Genomic DNA, 17,386 nt, shown 5'->3' on the forward strand with positions numbered 1-17,386 from the left:
ATTTCGATCTTCTATATTTGACGCAAGGAAAGTATGTCAAAGAAAAATTTTGGTGGTCTTACAATCGCGCACCAAGTACCCTTCTCTTTGTTCGGACATGATAACATTTTAAATTCCTCATAATGCCCGTTCCCGTTCCAACAAAAGCATGCCAAGGAATTAAGCTTCGCTTGTTTGCCCCTGTGTAGTCTTTCCGATCCTCGATCATGTATATCAACAATGAAAATCATAGGTAATGGCAATCTTGTTCGTGAGAGAGAGGGATCTAATTTGTGGACAAAAGTGAAGAGTATCAGAAGGAAAAATGGAGTTTCAGTTGGCTACTCCTTGAGTTTCCACCCTCTCCCCATATTCACAATGAGGTCTCTCCTGCATTTTCTTGTGGGAAATATTAAAGCAAACCTTTAGGCTTTAGGTGGTGATTACTTGTAATGGGCCTACGATCCATGGTGATCTGAGGTCTGCGTAGGCTTAAAACTCATTATATCAAAGTGAAATAACTAGCCACTACAGGTGGTAAACGAATGGAATTATGTTATGGACTGTGAAGTGTGTCAAGCTGAGGTCCTTCCATCACCCAAGTTTTTCCTTCCGTTCAAATTGAATGAATAAAATAAACAGCAAGAGGGAGTGCTGCCTTTTCTTATTGAGTAAGCGTTACGAAGACTTAATTGTGTAGCATGCCAGAGAACTTTTCATCTGCAGCAAGTGATGACACCATATTGGATCGGATCACCTCCATGTAGAGGACCCGGTCCACTTAGAAGGTCAATCTATTCCAGAGTGGGGCATACAAATTCAACCAATCAGCATAAAATGTATTCAAAAGAATACTAAGTTTAACAATTGCCCGTTCAAATCTAAAGGTAACCACGTAAGGAAGGAGCATCCGTGATGATCTACATGAGCTACCCACTTTTTCGAGTCTTTCAAAAATGTGTTTCAAAAATGTGTTCTAAGCTTTAGAGTAAACGACCCTATGGGTCTATCTACTGAGCCCATTCTAGAACTTTGTTTTCAATTATTGGATTTGGATATATTTGGGTCTAATTATATAGATCAGTGGCACCAGAACCATGTCATTTCCCTAATGTCAATTGAAAATTTGTGGTTCATAGACAAAAAATTCTGAAACCATGTAACATGGATGAATCTCGTAGAACAGTAGTGTCAAACGGCTCCTTAGAATCTAAGGTGGGCACGATCAAGTGTGGCTCTGCCCCGGATCAGAGGGTTGCTTGAGAGCCTTAACAAAAAGAGTTTCGATCGTGAATTAACAAGGACGTTGTGGTCAGTATCAACGGAATATTGGAACAAGCAATTTGAGAGTGTGCAGGCACGTATCTTTTCAATTATTTGTCGTCCAAAAAGGATCCATAGATGCAAAGCAGGAGCGATGAGCAACTCCAAGTTGGCATTCAAAATTGGCTTTCAACTTGAAATTCCACCGTGGAGCAGAAAGAAATGCATCCATCGCTCTCCAAGAGTGAAGATTAAAGTAACATAGCTTAATTTTCCGCTATTAACCGCAATCTCACAAGTATCATTCTGATCGGCTCAGTTCACTTTGGCGGTGGGTGTTTTCGAAATGTCACCAAGTTGAAGCGACATGAAAGTCGATCGATCGCGAGTGGTACTGATCCAGAGAGGCAAACCAGGCAACCTTTTTGATGATCGATACTGATCATGGTGTGAGACAAAACTGAACTTGGTTTTCACATGTAACATTGAGAAAGAAATTAAGTGGTGGATGATAGAATTGATGATACAAAGCGATAGGCTAGCAAACTGGGGTGCGAAATGGAAAACGACTTAAACTCCCCACATGGTTCTTGCTTTCAAATCGTGGTTTCGACGTTCTATCTGCGCTAAAGAAAGAGGCGACTAGATCTCAAGATAGATGCAAATGCATGTTTACCACGTATCGATCTAGCTTCAAGCTATTGAACCTTTGATCAGTGTCTCTCTTTTGTCCACTAAAAAGTTCCCTTTGAACAATATTATTGCTTCCCAACAGCATGATTGAAGTACAATATTATGCGCGTTCGCATGAGTTGAGTATCACTATCTCTAAAGAAACTTATGAGCTCCCAATTCTTGTGGTTGCCCATGATTATGCACTCGACAGCCGTAAAACAAATTCTCCTCATATTAAACCAGTAGCCAAGACAATTATATAAGGCAGTGAAGTTGCAAAGGATCTTAGCAGGTTCAAAAGAAAATCAAGTTGAGTTTATAGCAAGATAGCAACACAAAACGCAAACGAACACACTTATAATTTGTATTAATTTGCTTTTCACTTAACGTAATATCCAAATGCAATTAGTCTATTCATTAAGTAGTCATTAACGTCTGAAATTAAATTGCTGAGTTTAAGTCGTCTGAAGTCCCTGAATCATGTGTCAGACCTCTCTAATTGCAGAGGTTGTTGCTCAACACAGACGTGGACTTCTTTCTGCCTCTGTCTCCTTAGTGGCCCCAAATCATCACTTATTGATACAGAAAAGTTCTTAATACATGTGCTAAAGTAATGAATATTTACAAAAAGTTCTTAATATATGCGCTAAAGTAATGATTATTTCTGCAAATTAAGAACATAGGGCAAGTACTGATAAAAAGCAAGAGCATATGGGCTCCCAACATTCAACTTTTTTTAATTTACGCATTCCATAAGCTCTTGAATCTCTTGGTCAAGAATAGATTCCCGCGATTCAAAATTAATGATGGAGTGAGGGTTGCACAAGCGACATCACAGATTTCTGGGCAAAGTATGGCCTGACCCCTCTATATGTTTGGAAACTGGATTTGATACACGTATCCCACGATAAACGGTGGAGAATGTTTTTGCAGAAGATATAGCTTGGTCCCCTTACAGCTACATCATTTCCCTTGATTAAAGTACCAATTTATCTATTAGTACGGGGAAAAAAGAATCTCGGATTCTAATTAATAGCCTTTGAAACTGACTAGGAATTCAAAATGTACCACCGAATTCGAGTCGGTTTGGTGACCCCAACTTGGAACAACATTCCGTTTATCAGTCAGTTTAGGATGTGAATACAGAAATATGTGAAGCTAGTAGATTGTGGATTTGATTAGAAAAACAGGATCCAAGCCCAAAATCGAATGTGAATCCGAGGAGGTGGTAAGGTTCTGTAAAGCCTGGAATCCATCCCCGTCGATTTCAACAGTCGTGAAATGTGGACCAAGAACCGTGGCCCTGCCCTGCATTAATTGTGAACGTCATGAGGAATCGATCTATGCTCAGATATGATATTTTCTGCAAGATCTCGTCCTTTCTGCAAGATCGCCTCAAGACGAAAACAAAGAAACGAAAGCCTTTTGGCTTGGCTCTTCCGAAAAGGGAACATCGTATGATATCCTATCATATATAATTGAAAAAACAACCGACAGTTCATTTATGTGATACTAGTAGAAGCTGCCTTCAATTTTCAAAGACACCATCGTTTTTTTTTTCATGATTTAATTTTATGTTTTGCAGCTAAGAAACAACTTTTTTTTTGAAAATTGCTGATAAAAAAAAAAGGTAGGATGTTAATTTTGGAAAGCATGAGAATACTGGTGGTGAATATGATTATGATTGGGGGACCCCTCTGGGCCAAAGTGTAGAGATCCTGCTTTCCGTTGTGCCAAGATCTTCTGTGGTCCGGGCTGATGAGGTGTATGGTACAGCTAGCTAGCTATTCGGTACGTACTTTACTTGGAGTAAGAATCGAGGGGGAAGAGTCGAAAAGAGATTATTTATGTTCTTGGGCCACATGTGCAGAACAGGTTGGAGCAATTTCTTAGATCCTATGGACCACCACCATCTGTCACGCCGATGTATGAAAAGTTTTTCAGGAACAGGAAAATTATTCATCTTCCTCGCGTTACATCAAGCAAAACGCATTGTTTTGGGCTGCTGTGATGAACTATTTATTTCCTTTCATAACAAAAACTAGAAAACTGCTTTTGGCGTATCAATTACGTATATCTATACCGTATGAACTAGGGTCATGCATTTTATATGTATTAGGGAGACAGACAGATGTTTTTCCTGGTTTTTGCAAAAGGTAGAATCTTTGGCAAGTGGTGGTGGACCATCTCCATCTGGTTAGGGATCCTTGGGAATTTCAATTTTTTTCTAACTCCGCCTGGGAATCTTTTACACATCCAAGTTGTCGGCCAATAACTGGAGGGAGAGAAAGAGAAAAAAGTCAAGGGTCATATTTGTCTATTTATCCTTTACGTGGAAGAGTGTGCCGAAAATCCAAGGCCCGCTCTAGCAAAGCGACTGAGATGGCATGGGATAGGCGGGTCCCCTGGTCTATACATTGTTTTTGAAAGCCCCCCAAAAATATAAAAATAAATAAATAAATAAAAATTCAAAGTGCTGTGCTTTCACGTTTTTGGAAGAAGGAAGAAAAGTTCCTCTATTTTTCACAGGAAGGAGGAAAAAGAAAAGAATAAACAATAAAGATGGTGTGGGGATTGCAGCTGCATGCGCCCGCGCATGCACAATACACGCATCTATGTTCGTGCACTCACGTACCTGCCGGGTTTCGTACCGGCGCCGTCGCAAATATTCGACTCGTCTCAAATCGTAATTCCCCAGTTGAGATTCTGGCTGAGCTTAATGAAGAAAAAAAAAAAAAAAAGAAATAAGCTGGCGAGTGCATGTCGGCTTTCGGCCGAATCCAGCATAGACATCATTGGGATACGTCGTCGTCTTTATTTGGAAACGGTTTGCCTCTGAGGCTTTGTTGGCCTATTCTGATGAGACTCCACTCCAGTCTCCATAAATTTATTTAGCTTGCCAGCAACATGTTCATCCCTTTGCTCGCTATTCTATGCTGGTGACATGGGTTTCTAACCAAGATCTCGATTTACCAATATCAGTTCATATAGTATCTATTCCTCATTTAGTTTAACCAACATAATTATAACGATTTACTATATGTTCTTAAATACAAAGACTATTTTGGAAATACCGATTCACACTGATGTGTAGGCTCATTGCAAAACAAAGGCCTAGAGCCTCAACTGACGTTCCAGCTTGCCATTGCTTTGACATTGGTCCTTTCTCGTTTGCTTGACAAAACAAATAATATGTTACTGTTTTAATGGAACACCTTAAAAGTTATTCTATGAATTTACTTCAATTTTTGAAAAAGGACTCAAAAGGGGAAAAAAAAAAAAAACCTTGCTATGGGCTACCATTTTACGTTATCCGGGCTGGTGATCTGCATCCTCTTGTTAAACGGTGGAGCTCCAGCTCCGACGTCGACGGCTCCGGATTGCAAAGATATTACAAGCTCCATGCTTCCCCTCTTTCTCACCCTTCCTGCTATTGTGGGGATGGATGTGATAAATGACATGTTTCTTTAACAATAACGCAACTTGGACAATTGATTATTTATTGAACTGATGATCCTTCAAAACAAGTTTCACACTCTTCCTGTTCCCATGATGCTCTTCTGTTGCTATACTATACTGTGTTTAATTTTGATTGAAATTCTTTCACATTTTTAACAAGGGTAACTCTGAAAAGCCATTTCACAAGATTTTCAGAGAATCAACTTTGTGATTATGGTAGGGATAGCTTTACACAAAAATTTATTGCCCTCTTGAAAGACCTGCGAACCCCATTCCTAGTGATTGCACTATTTTGGACAGCAAATAAAAGAAAGATGCTAGAGAGAGAGAGAGGGAGAGAGAGTTATATAAGTGGATGATGAATCTTGCATTTTGAAGCAATCCTCTTTACGTATCCAATAGGAACCCACCACTCCTTTTCTTCTAAAATTCTCTCACTAGCTCTCTCTGTGCTAGACTTCTGATTGGCAACAAAAGCATAAAACGCCACCTTGATTTCAGCTCCCCTTTTGCCTGCACTAAAGAAAGCAGGCAATAAATCACCACTCTTTCTTTGGAGCCATTTCTTCTTCCCCGGTGGACTTCTTCCTCTGGCTTTCCGAAGTTCTCCGCTCTTGGGTTTTCCTCTCGCACTCGTTTGATCTGGAAAGCCAGAGGACCATCTGCTGTTGTTTTTCCTCACTTTGCTCATTCGTCTGTGCACATCTTCAGATCTCAAAGCTAATTCTGGGTGTAACTGGTGGGAAGTTCTGCACTCATATTTTAAGTTTACCACCACTAGGAAAGTTGGTTGCTTGTTTGTTTTGGAAAAGGAAGAAAAGGATTCTTCAATTGATCGATTTGTAAAAGGAGTTTTTATTCTTATTCTGAATTACAGGTCTACTTCTGGGTTCTTACGCTTCCTTCCTTTCGCTTTGAAAAGTTTCTCATAATTCTGTTGAGCTCGGTTCAGTGGATGGCTGAAGTTTTATCCTCAAACAAAGGATACATTATGGACGGAAACTTGGAGTTTTATGAGCAGAGGAGGGGATTCGCGACAGGTATTGGTTCTACTTCCACCTACGGTCACAATTCATTCTGGACTCTTACTGAGAATAAGATCTTTGAGAAGGCTCTGGCCTTGTATGATAGCAAAACACCAGATAGATGGCAGAAAATAGTGGCTATGCTCCCCGGGAAGACAGCTTTTGATGCATATAAACATTACCAAGTTCTTGAAGAAGATGTTAATTGTATTGATGCCGGACTAGTTGAAATTCCAAGCTACAATACGACTTTCACAGTAGAATTAGGGTCGGTCGAAGATCGAACGTTCAACAGGTTCAAACAGCTTGGTAATTGTTCGAAGAGGGGGAGCGGAAAGGCTGGTGACCTGGAGAGGAAGAAAGGCGTTCCTTGGACTGAAGAAGAACATAGGTGCTTCTTTTAAAGTTTTCCTTATTTTGTTGTCGTTTCTGTTTTAGTAGCAGAGTAATTGTCTAAAGTACATATTTCCGTTGAATTAGGCGTATATATCACCAGAATGAATACGATCATTACGTAAACGCTGTACTTCAATGCAAATCCTTAAGTATGACCGTACATGAACTGTTTGCTTCAAAATTCAGGAGATTTCTGGTCTTACTGTAGTTTAACTCCCAAAAACCATGGTAGGTCTATCTTTTACATCTGGCTCCAGGCTTTTTCATTACTGATCACAGTACTTCTTGTAGCAACTGCTTTTTATAAGCTAATTGAAATCTGGCCTGGTTTTATCAAGCAACTACGGTATTTCAGTTCACAATGTTCGTTTCTCTCAAAACATCAGTTCTATGAATAACCATATTCATTTTTCAAGTTGACATGTAACTGAAAATTTCCTCTCCTATTGTTGTCACAGACTGTTCCTGTTGGGGCTTGAGAAATATGGAAAAGGGGACTGGCGAAATATCTCTAGAAATTTAGTGGTCACAAAAACGCCAACTCAGGTGGCCAGCCATGCCCAGAAATATTTCATACGGCTAAGCTCTGGGAGCAAAGATAAAAGAAGATCCAGCATACATGATATTACTACTGCCAGCGTGACGGACAGGAGACTTACTTCACTTGGTTGTTCTCCTGGTCTTCCTGCTCAATCCGACTTTGGCAACACGCCCAGCAATGCTGAAGGATTCTCGGTAGTGTTCAATCAGTGTCCGAGTGATGAAGGATCTAACTCGCTGAACACAGGAGTGTCACAGATGGAATTCTCAATTCCTTATGCAGTTAGCACACGTGCAAGCAATTTCAACAGGCAACAACATGGGCATAAGCTTCATGAATCTCTTGCGGAAGTTTGGAATTCTGGACTTCTAATGCAACCTTCAGTTTATGATTGTCAGTGGTAATGCCAATTAAATTCCTAAGGAATTTATACTATTTATTGATCTAGTGAAAAAGAATGAGGTTGCCTAGGACTCTGTTTCTTCTGAATGTTCAGCACTTTGTTTCGACACTCTGTTAATTAAAATGTTGGTGGGAACTGTTCTAATGCTGTAACGATTCTTGTACAAGTTCTCGTGTGGTTGGTAATGACGGCAGGAAAATGAAGAAGTTCAGATCAACTTTGCTCTTGGTTTGACATGGTTGTGTGCAAAAAAATGGCAAAACAGTGAGAAGTTGGGCAGATTACCAGCTTCTCTTTTACAGCCCTATTCTATAGATTTGGCTGTAAGATGTATCTCAACTTCAAATTTTAAACGGACAATCTTAGCAACGTACGGAAATTAGAAATTGTATATACAAGCTTTTCCCTGTATTCTGTGTCCCCTACAGAATTTTCCTCTGTGATGATTCCAAAACTGATGTTAAGGTTCTGTTTGTTTCCTAATATTTTCTGCTGTGGTCTAAGGTCGCTGTGGAAATGGAGACTCCTCTAGGCTCTTCCTGACATCAAACAAGAGGTGAAACAACTTTAACCCGCACAACGAAGGATACCCATGAGAACAGAACCATGATTATCCGTCTGATTGCGATGGTCCACCCTTCCACACTGATGTTAAGGTTCTGTTTGTTTCCTAGAAATTTTCTGCTGTGATTCTAAGGTGGCTGTGGAAATGGAGACTCCTCTAGGTTTTTCCTGACATCAAACAAGAGGTGAAACAACTTTAGCCTGCACAAAGAGGGACACCCATGAGAACAGAACAACGATTATCCATCTGATTGCGATGGTCCACCCTTCTACACCAAACTTTTGGGCGTCGTTTAGATATCAGTTGATCAATTTCAACTACACATTCATACAAACATTGAACAAGCAACCGCCTCAATCCAACAAGAAACTGATTTCTTCCTATTCCACATAAAGGTCAAGTGAAAATGCCCCACTTTGCACTTATCTTCTCTTTCGTAAGCACGGCATACTAAAGCATCAAGTACGCAAATTAAGCAAGAAGAGGACCAGAGAAATATATTCGACCCCTTAATCAACGTAATGCATGCCGCAGAAGAGGGGGAGCCGCCCTCTGGTACAGATGATATTTCAGAAGAAATCACTTGTGCAAGGCTTATGTGATATGGAGACTTTCACAGAATAAATATGTATTATGTACTTTAGATGGAAATTGTTGCCCGTTCAGAATTAAAGAATTTGTCCTGCCATACTAATGTATACGATAAAGAAATCGTAAGAATAGTATCCTGCAAGCCGTGAAGGTAATTTCAGCGTAGGGAAAATTCTCTGCCTCTTTTGCCTTTTTGAAAACAAGCGGCCCAATCAATTCCCAACTTGCGCAGAGAAAGCACCTGAGAAGCCGCCGCCCAAAACCTCATTCGCGTTCAAATTTGGGTTTTTTTTTTTTTTTTCTAGATCGAACTTTACAAATTGGAAAACGGTGACCACTGAACACTGATTATTAAGTAAATTATTATGAAATCCAAATTATATATCGAAAGATATGCCTTGTTCTTCCCAGCTTTTGACACGTAGAATTCGTCTATATGGTCGAATTTGTGCAAAGCAGAACGTAAAGTGCTGATGTGCTGGACAGCATACTAGACGATTGATAAAGTGGATGACGGTCTCTCTCCCGCTATATATTTATAGATTCAAGTGAATCTCCAATTCCAAATCAAGTGAATCTTTTCCGGGTTTGCCACAACAGACAACGAGAATGCTACAAAAAAGAATCAAGAGAACAAAAGCTGGAAGAAGGAGAAAGATGCAGTTGCCATGTAGATATCTTTGTAGAATCACTTTTTTGGCGGTCATATTCTACGTCAACACACTACCAGTGGCTCTACTAGCCCAACAGCCTCGCCACTGGCAAGTGGCAAAGTTGCACAAAGGGTGATTCTCCCTTTTTGATTCCCTTGGTGGGTTAATCTTGCAAAGCAGTCCTTTGCTTTATATGTTCTTGCAAACTCGTGCTTGCCACTTACATAACTCTGGCAAACCAGGCTCCTACTGTGTTTACAGAATCAACCTACACTGCCAAATTCAGTCAAGAGCAGATAATTAGGACAATCGTGTGAATGTTTTGTCAAGAAAACTAGGAGCTTTGTACATAATCATCCTTTTTTGGATCTTATAAGATGAAATTTCATTTTAAAATTCTTACAAAATCTGAACTGCTTACCAAGGAAGCATGTTGTCAATTTAGACCCAAACCTTTCAATGTGGAGACGCACCCATACAGATTACCTTTTCTAAGTATCCCAAAATTTTGGCTTTCGTTTAAGCATGTCTGTTTGAAATAAAACTACCACTACGCCCAGATTCACAAATTTCACATAAAAACCACTTTTTTCTCTTTTGTAATGGAGGCGTAGCCTTGGAAAATCTGTAATAATGCGGACAGGGTTGAGTTAGATGATTTGCATTTGACAGATCAGACGACAGTAGTCTTTTTGGGTTGTCATCTGACCACGATAAAACATTGAACATGCTCAGTTTAATATCGTTCTGACAGAAGCAATAACAAAATTTGTAAAACATATAGACAGGGGTACCTTGTGACCTAATCTGTAAAGTGGGAACTAGATTACAGAGAGACCTTTCCTTCCTCCTTTTGGTTGGATAACACATGCAAAAGCCACTTCACTAAGTGCTGATCTTATTGGTGTAAAGACCTAAGCGGCCTTCTTCCTTAGATACCAAGGAGCAAAGACCAACGTTTAGCATTATGCCAATGGATATGAACACATGTTGAGAATTGGGACAAAAGTGATATTAACAATTAGCCCTCTTGCCGCGTTAGTAGAACTCTGCTGAGCATGCAAGTGTTGTTGGAAAGCGAGATCTTGCAAAGAGAACTCGTGAAAACAGCAGCTAGGCTAACCAGCGGGTTATTCCTAGGGCTTGTAAATAATGTTTAGGACATGTCTTCTTCTTGCTTCTTAAAATGCATATTCATGTTCTTGTTTTAGGAAACATCGTGTGGTTATGAATGTTATTCCTAAATTCAACAAACAGATGGTAGACATAATCGCTATGTTCTCTTATATAAGCATGCAGTAGTTATGGAGTGTACATTCTAAAAATGCGTTTCCAAAGCACAATGTTTCTTCTCATCAAACGCCCTCATAAAACTCCTTCCTTGTCTCCCAGCTATGAAAATAGACAAGCACAACCACCAGACACAAGCTATGTCAAGTAGGTCTTTTCCCTGTTGGTTAATTTTCAAGACGCACCCGTTCTTCGGAAGGACGCCAGCCCTCAAAATTTTGAACATTCACCTTTAAATGAAAATCTCTCTCTCCATCGTTGTCTCTAATTTGTGATTCGGTCAGGCCATGTAGTCGCTTTCGTTCCCCCTCTTCCTGGTTAACATCTAGGAGCTAAATAGCAGCGCAGAATGGTAGTTTTCCGGGCAACAATAGCAGCACTTGCCAAAGAAATCCCTGGCAAGAAATGCAGGCACGAATATTCATATGCCTTAGTGTTGAAGGATGACAATCTAATTGGTTTTTACATATTCAGAGGAAAAGCGATTGTTTGGAACTGACAGAAAAAGCACCCGCTCAAAACAGTCTTATAAATTTACGCTAACTTAATACACCTAACGTCCAAAGTCGGCGTCAACAAGAAGACACCCTCGTTCAACAAGAGCATAATTCTTATGTCGACAGGAACCGGATGCGTCTACGTTTTCAGTACACAGGCTTATGCATCCATGCAAACAATGGTTTTTACATAAGGAGAAATTTAGGGTTCCAATGTGAAAGATCTCACAGTGCACTACAAGTTCTTGGATGAAAGCAACTGTCCACCAAGCAGAGATGGAAAGTTATGAAGTAATAACCGTACCAGCAAAGTCTGTTCTTCTCCCATCAAGCGCATAGTATGCTAAAACCTGAGCAGGTTGCTCAGCACCCTCTTCTGCAGTCCTCGCGAACTCAGGAACAGGTTGCCTTGTGGGTATAATTTCAACATTCCAGAAGGGGCGAGCCATAAGAAGGAGATCATTGCCTTGCCCTGACGGCATGCAACCCTGAACCCAGATGTACCTCAACGACACCAAGTTCGTCACCGCAAGAGCTAGTGCACGCATGCTGAAGAAACAGCCTCTCATCTCAAGCTTCAGCAGGCTTGGGCAACCCCTAGAGAGTTCCAAGAGTCCGGCATCTGTTTGGCCTACATAGCCTAGCAGTAGCCACTTGATATTAGTACCATGTCTTCCAATATATCCAAGACCAACGTCTGTTAACCCCCCATGTCGCAGATAAAGCGCAAATCTTCTGATCTTCTGGCAACCTTGAAGTAATGCTGCAACACCATTGTCAAGTGGAAGATCTGTAATTTTCTCTTGCTTGTCAAGCAAAACAAGGCGAAAATCGTGCAGGTTTTTGCTGTATGTCCCAAAGCATTCTAATGCTTCGTTGCTTATGTCAGACACATATACAGCCAAATATTCTAGGTCCGGACAGCCTCGAGCTATTGCAGACAGACCTCTCTGAGAAACCATTACATGTTCATGCAGCGGAACCTGATCATCATCCCACTCAACTCTAAGCCTGCGTAATTTTCTACAGTGTTGAGCAACAACTTCTAATCCTCTATCCCCAATAATATTTGTCACCTATAAGAGGCAAAAAGCAGAAAAAGCATCACGCCAAGATAATAAAAGAATAAGAGAACCTGTATGGCCTGTAATCTACGGTTCATAGTAAGGTGGAGCTATGCCATGTTACCTAGGATTGACACCTCCAAATAACCAATAGCTTGCCTCGCAACTGTTCTTTGCATGCTAGGGCACTTACTGAGAGTTAGAGCTGGTAAAAGGCAGTGAACAGATTAGGTATTCAAGCTCGGCACACTGTTTGCAGTTACTGAATTGAGTTCGAACATACAAGCCCAAGGTGGGTGAATGCAGCTCAGCCCATTTCAACCAAAGAAAACAGGAAAAAGATAATAATGTTTAAAAGCGGAATTTGGGCCCTACAACTAAAGTTCCAAGATGCCCTGCAAAGTTTGTCGCAATTCTCGCGAAACAGTAGGGGTCAAGCCTGAACTCTGAACTTATGACTTGCAAGCCACACAACTAGAATCTATAATTTATCATAGTGCAGAAATTCTCTACTAAGGGGATTATATTGAACAACTACAGTAACTTGGCCGGTTTCTAATCGCAGAGGGTGGGCGTGGGCGAGAAAGAGAGGAGTCCAAAACCATACCTCAAGAACTTCTAAGCTGGGAAACCGTTGGATCAACTGGCAATGGTCCTCCATGTCGAGACACGTGTACTGCAGATCCAACTGCTTGAGCGATGCAGCGCAAGGAAAAATAGCTGACATATTGTGCCTGCTCAAGAAAATGAGGCCCAAAGCAGACAAACTGGGAGGAAAATGCACATTCTCATATATATTACCTTCTCCAACTTGATTAAAAGAACCACCACCAAACTCTTTTATCATCTCAGCAGCCCGAAAGAAGTTATCAAGATACAGAATTTCACATTCGCTAACCTTCAAAGAGACCAAGGACCTGCAGTTCCTAGCTAGCAATTCCAGATCCTGTATGTTGACATTCAGATCTGTCATGTAAAAGTTCAAAACCTCCAAAACCGAGTTGTTTAGCGCAAGCTCACGGATCCAACCATTCCGTGTGTCAGAAATTTTACTTTCTTCCAAGAATAAATTTCTCAAAAATCTGAAATGCAGAAGGTGGACAACGTAAGTGGCGGATGAACTATTTACCCACTCCCATGTATACAAGTGTAATTTGTAAACGAAAGTAACATTCAAAGCCTATGGCAAGACATTGTTTGCATTGAGCAGAAAGGGCGAACCAACACTCCACAAAAAAATGTTGAGGATTTGTTCCTTGTCATTCCGCCAAAATAGAGGAATGCCGAATCCGCTGGATTCGAGATGCATTTCATGTGTTTGCTCACCCACTGTTTGCCAATGGTCAGCAAGCCTACAAAGGTGCGTCCCGCAATTATCAAGAAAGCTCTTAAAGGACGTTTGATTCAAGGAAACTGCGTCACAGAACACAGTGTTGTATTAGTCGTTTGACTAGAGAAACGTGCTCCAGCACAAAGGGGACGCCATATCGGCATGCGTTATTTGCACCAGATCTCCAGGCCCTTACAAGGACGTACTTAGGTAGGTGTTATGTTCACTGGAGAACGTCAATCAAGCATTCTCCGCTCTCAATTCTAAGAGCAAAAAGAAAAAAATTGCAATGATGGTTTACTCGAGAGATTTAGAAGGTTTTACATGGAGAAGTCAGAGGTCACCAGGAAAGCAATCAGCAAACCTGACATTCGGAGATTTTAATTACCTGCAAGAACGAGCAACCTCCAAGAGTCCATTGGTGGAAAACCCCGAGCACTTATCTAGCTTAAGCACCTGCAGCATATGGTTGCGTCCCCGAGTCAACATGCCGAGATCGTCGTCCGTGACGATCATTCGCCTAAGGTGGAGAAACTTTAGGCAGTGGAAAGAGTCCGATATCTCCCTGATCCATGGCTCGGCGCGCCCACCCCAATCTTCCGGCACCAAATCGAACATCGCCGCTCGGGGCTTTCCCTTGATCTTCAACGACTCCAAATTCGGGAAGCGGCTCCGGAGACGCACTGGGGATGTTGAGTAGCACGTGGCCACCGTGACATGCTTCCTCGTCAGAGCGTCGATCTGGTGCCACTTCTTGCAAACGAGAGAAACCGAGCTCCGGTCACCTGGATCGTCCAAATATGGCATCACCCATTCCAGAGCTGTGTCTGACAGGCTCGAATTGAGTCTCCTCATCTTTAGGAGTTCCCCTTCCCACGCTGGCGGTGGATCTAGTTATAAAGCACTATAAATTAGGCCAAGAACATGAACTTCTCAAACTCTCAAGCACTGCAAGTACTGACTGAAGATTCAAGTCTACCCACTTGGGTGGAGCTTTCAGTGACAGAAACCCCTCTTTCCCTGCAATTGAACAAGAAAGAATACAAAATGTGTCCAAAAAAGTCGTGCGTTTTTCCACCCATTTAATCCATTACTGGTATCGGCAAATGCAGTTACATATCTTGTTACAGAGAAAATCTCAATAAGAGAAAACCTCCTAAATTTTGAGTAAATTTCAACTAGATAAAATGGACAAAGATGTAGGCAAACCACACAATCATCAAGACACCATAAGTCAGACAAACATCGTGTCCTCCACACACCCCCTTCTAACATCATGAACAGCTTGTTTGGATGGAGGGAGAGGGAGACAGAAGGAAAGGAATGAAAAGAAAGGCATTTTCTGTGTTTAGATGACTAATTAATAAGCATGGAAGGGAAATGAGAAATAATAATGTTTAAGTGCAAAGAAAACGAAAGAAATGAGAGACAAAGGAAATGATTTTTTAATATAATTCTAATCCCCCCAAAAATATAGAGATTTGAAGGGAAAGGAATCAGAGTTCCTTCCCTTCTTTTTCCTTTCTTCTCATTTTCTTTCCCATTCCCTTTTCATTATTTTCCTTTCTTTTTCTTTCCTTTCTCTTGCATACATTCTTTTCTCTCTCTTTCCATCCATCCAAGCAGTGCAGGCTAAAAAGAAACATGTTCTCTGAAGATGTGATTCCCCTAAAAGAAGTGGATTCAAATTTATCACGCTCATCAACAATTTAGCAACAAAATTTCTGATATTTCTCAGAAAATAAGACAAAATTTATATTACGTGCAAGGCCATAACGAAGAATCAAAAACAACGATAACTATATATCAGAGATTTATTAAGGAGCAACAAAAGCCAAACGAAATGGACTACGTTATGTGTATGTGCGTGGGAAAAAGTAGATTTTTTATTTTTCGGATAAATAACACCCAATTTGTGTTTATGGACACACAAGTAACATCAGAATTTGAATGGACTAGGTTTTCCACTTAAAGAAAACGACAACCCAACATCCCTTTGCGGTGATAGAGCCACCATTAATATAAAGTGAAAGAGAGAAAGAAAACTCCCGGAATTCAGCATGTATAACCCTTTCAGGTGTGGGTTTGTCTGCCTGTAGTAAAAATCGGGGGCCCATGAACTTTACCTCATCATTCCGGCATAAAAGTCACTAAGAATTGATGCTAGAATGAATCTAACTAGTTGAACCAAAAAGGAAAAACTGCTTCACGAAAATAATTGCTCTTCTATCCGCAATTTAACCGGATGAAAATAGTTTTTCTGTTCTCACCTAAATAGAAACATGAAGGTTAGGAGAATTTTTCTTTTTTTGGCGCATGGTTCCTCTGCCCTCAGCAAGGAAGAAAACCCGCTAGGCTTAGAGTACAGGAACACAGCGTTCTGTTTCACGAATGTGTTCTTCAAATTGAGGCATGTTTCTGCGTTCATGAAACACGCAGTGCTCTTATACCAAACGTCCCCTGAATATTGCCGTCCCTCACCGAATAACAGCCGGAAATTTGTCCCACAAAAAATTTTCAAATCTACTTGGGGTTTAAGAATGTGTAACTGGTAGCTGAGTAATTGAATACGGCGACTAACGTATCACCAGTAACCATGACTATTGAACTCCAGACCTCGTTTAACTGGACGTTGCAAATTAGCTAATCCACCAAGAAATGAATTTAAATTCAGAGACTTTCAAAGAAAGGGAGGAAGAACAAGGTAAGCTTACCGATTCCGTTACGAATCCGGTGACGTTCTGCTCTTCGTAGCCAGCAACGAACCCCCAACTGTCTGGCCTTCTCCAACGATCTCGGACGAGGCAGAGCTCCAGTGAGGCAGTCCGGGTACTGGGGATCGACCTTGCCCAAGAAGCCAGGAAGCTCTCTGTAGCAAAATCAGCCGTAAGACACTCTCCTTCTCGGTCTCGGCTGCCGAAAATTTTCCTTGCTAACGACGGCAGATCGCTCAAAGCGCTGGGAAGCACCCGCTCCTTTTTCCCCTCTCCCGCCACAGAAAACCAGCGAAGCACGGCTTTGTGACCTGCCAAAGCCCGCCTCCTCGTGATTCCTGGATCGTGCGTTCCCTCCACCGTTTCGCCGCAGCAGAGACTAGAATCAACCGCGTCCAAATTCTCCTCGTTAAAGAAAAAATCAACTCGTAAAGAGAAGTAGGAAGAATCGGAGAAACGGAAAGAAGGCCTCTCCCACTCAACGGGTCGAAATTCCCATCACGACCGACCGTATGAACGATGGATCGCTTCACTACAATCCCGTACTTTTTCCTCCCCCACAAAAAAAAAAACAAAAGGGAATAAAAAACACTGCAACCACCAATGAGAACTGTAGCTGTGAGAACAGTACCTGTGCGGTAGAGAGGTGGGTATTGGACCGGGTACTATCCGATATTTGATTCAATTGGGCATAGTTTCGAATTTGAAAAAACCGGCCTGGCTTAGCTGGACAGAGTCCAAATCGTTTTAATATTATTTTTATTTTATTAATAATATGTATGTTATATTTTATATTCAAAAAATTAATTTTATTTAAAAATATATTTTTTTTTATTATAACAGAACTGAATCAAAACTCGGATTTTGAGCATCAAGCCGAACCTAAACTCGAGTTTCGAGCATTAGGCCCAACCTTTATAGTTGAGATATATTATGGTTTC

The 17,386-nt window shown here is 41.0% G+C and overlaps 2 protein-coding genes across 4 annotated transcripts; one reads left to right on the forward strand and one right to left on the reverse strand.

Moving 5' to 3' along the window:
• Positions 1 to 5,741: 5,741 nt before the first annotated feature.
• Positions 5,742 to 7,958, forward strand: LOC116255981 (transcription factor DIVARICATA-like). 2 transcript variants are annotated; one of them, XM_031632088.2, is made up of 3 exons: positions 5,742 to 6,115; positions 6,254 to 6,792; positions 7,256 to 7,958. In XM_031632088.2, exons 2-3 carry the CDS (start codon positions 6,332 to 6,334, stop codon positions 7,740 to 7,742), a joined length of 948 nt encoding a protein of 315 aa, XP_031487948.1. In that variant the 5' UTR covers positions 5,742 to 6,115; positions 6,254 to 6,331; the 3' UTR covers positions 7,743 to 7,958. The 2 variants fall into 2 exon arrangements, with proteins under 2 accessions (XP_031487948.1, XP_031487947.1); XM_031632087.2 differs by having other exon boundaries at positions 5,742 to 6,792.
• A 3,378-nt stretch (positions 7,959 to 11,336) lies between these two features.
• Positions 11,337 to 17,015, reverse strand: LOC116256115 (coronatine-insensitive protein homolog 2-like). Of its 2 annotated transcripts, none has more exons than XM_031632330.2 (4): positions 16,446 to 17,015; positions 14,120 to 14,621; positions 13,009 to 13,483; positions 11,337 to 12,413 (listed from the first exon to the last, which is right to left on the reverse strand). In XM_031632330.2, the coding sequence occupies exons 2-4, from the start codon at positions 14,584 to 14,586 to the stop codon at positions 11,622 to 11,624; spliced, it is 1,734 nt and encodes a 577-aa protein (XP_031488190.1). In that variant the 5' UTR covers positions 14,587 to 14,621; positions 16,446 to 17,015; the 3' UTR covers positions 11,337 to 11,621. The 2 variants fall into 2 exon arrangements, with proteins under 2 accessions (XP_031488190.1, XP_031488191.1); XM_031632331.2 differs by having other exon boundaries at positions 14,120 to 14,751.
• Between the last annotated feature and the right edge of the window lie 371 nt (positions 17,016 to 17,386).

This window comes from Nymphaea colorata, chromosome 6, assembly GCF_008831285.2.
Source record: "Nymphaea colorata isolate Beijing-Zhang1983 chromosome 6, ASM883128v2, whole genome shotgun sequence".
NCBI classification, from domain to species: domain Eukaryota; kingdom Viridiplantae; phylum Streptophyta; class Magnoliopsida; order Nymphaeales; family Nymphaeaceae; genus Nymphaea; species Nymphaea colorata.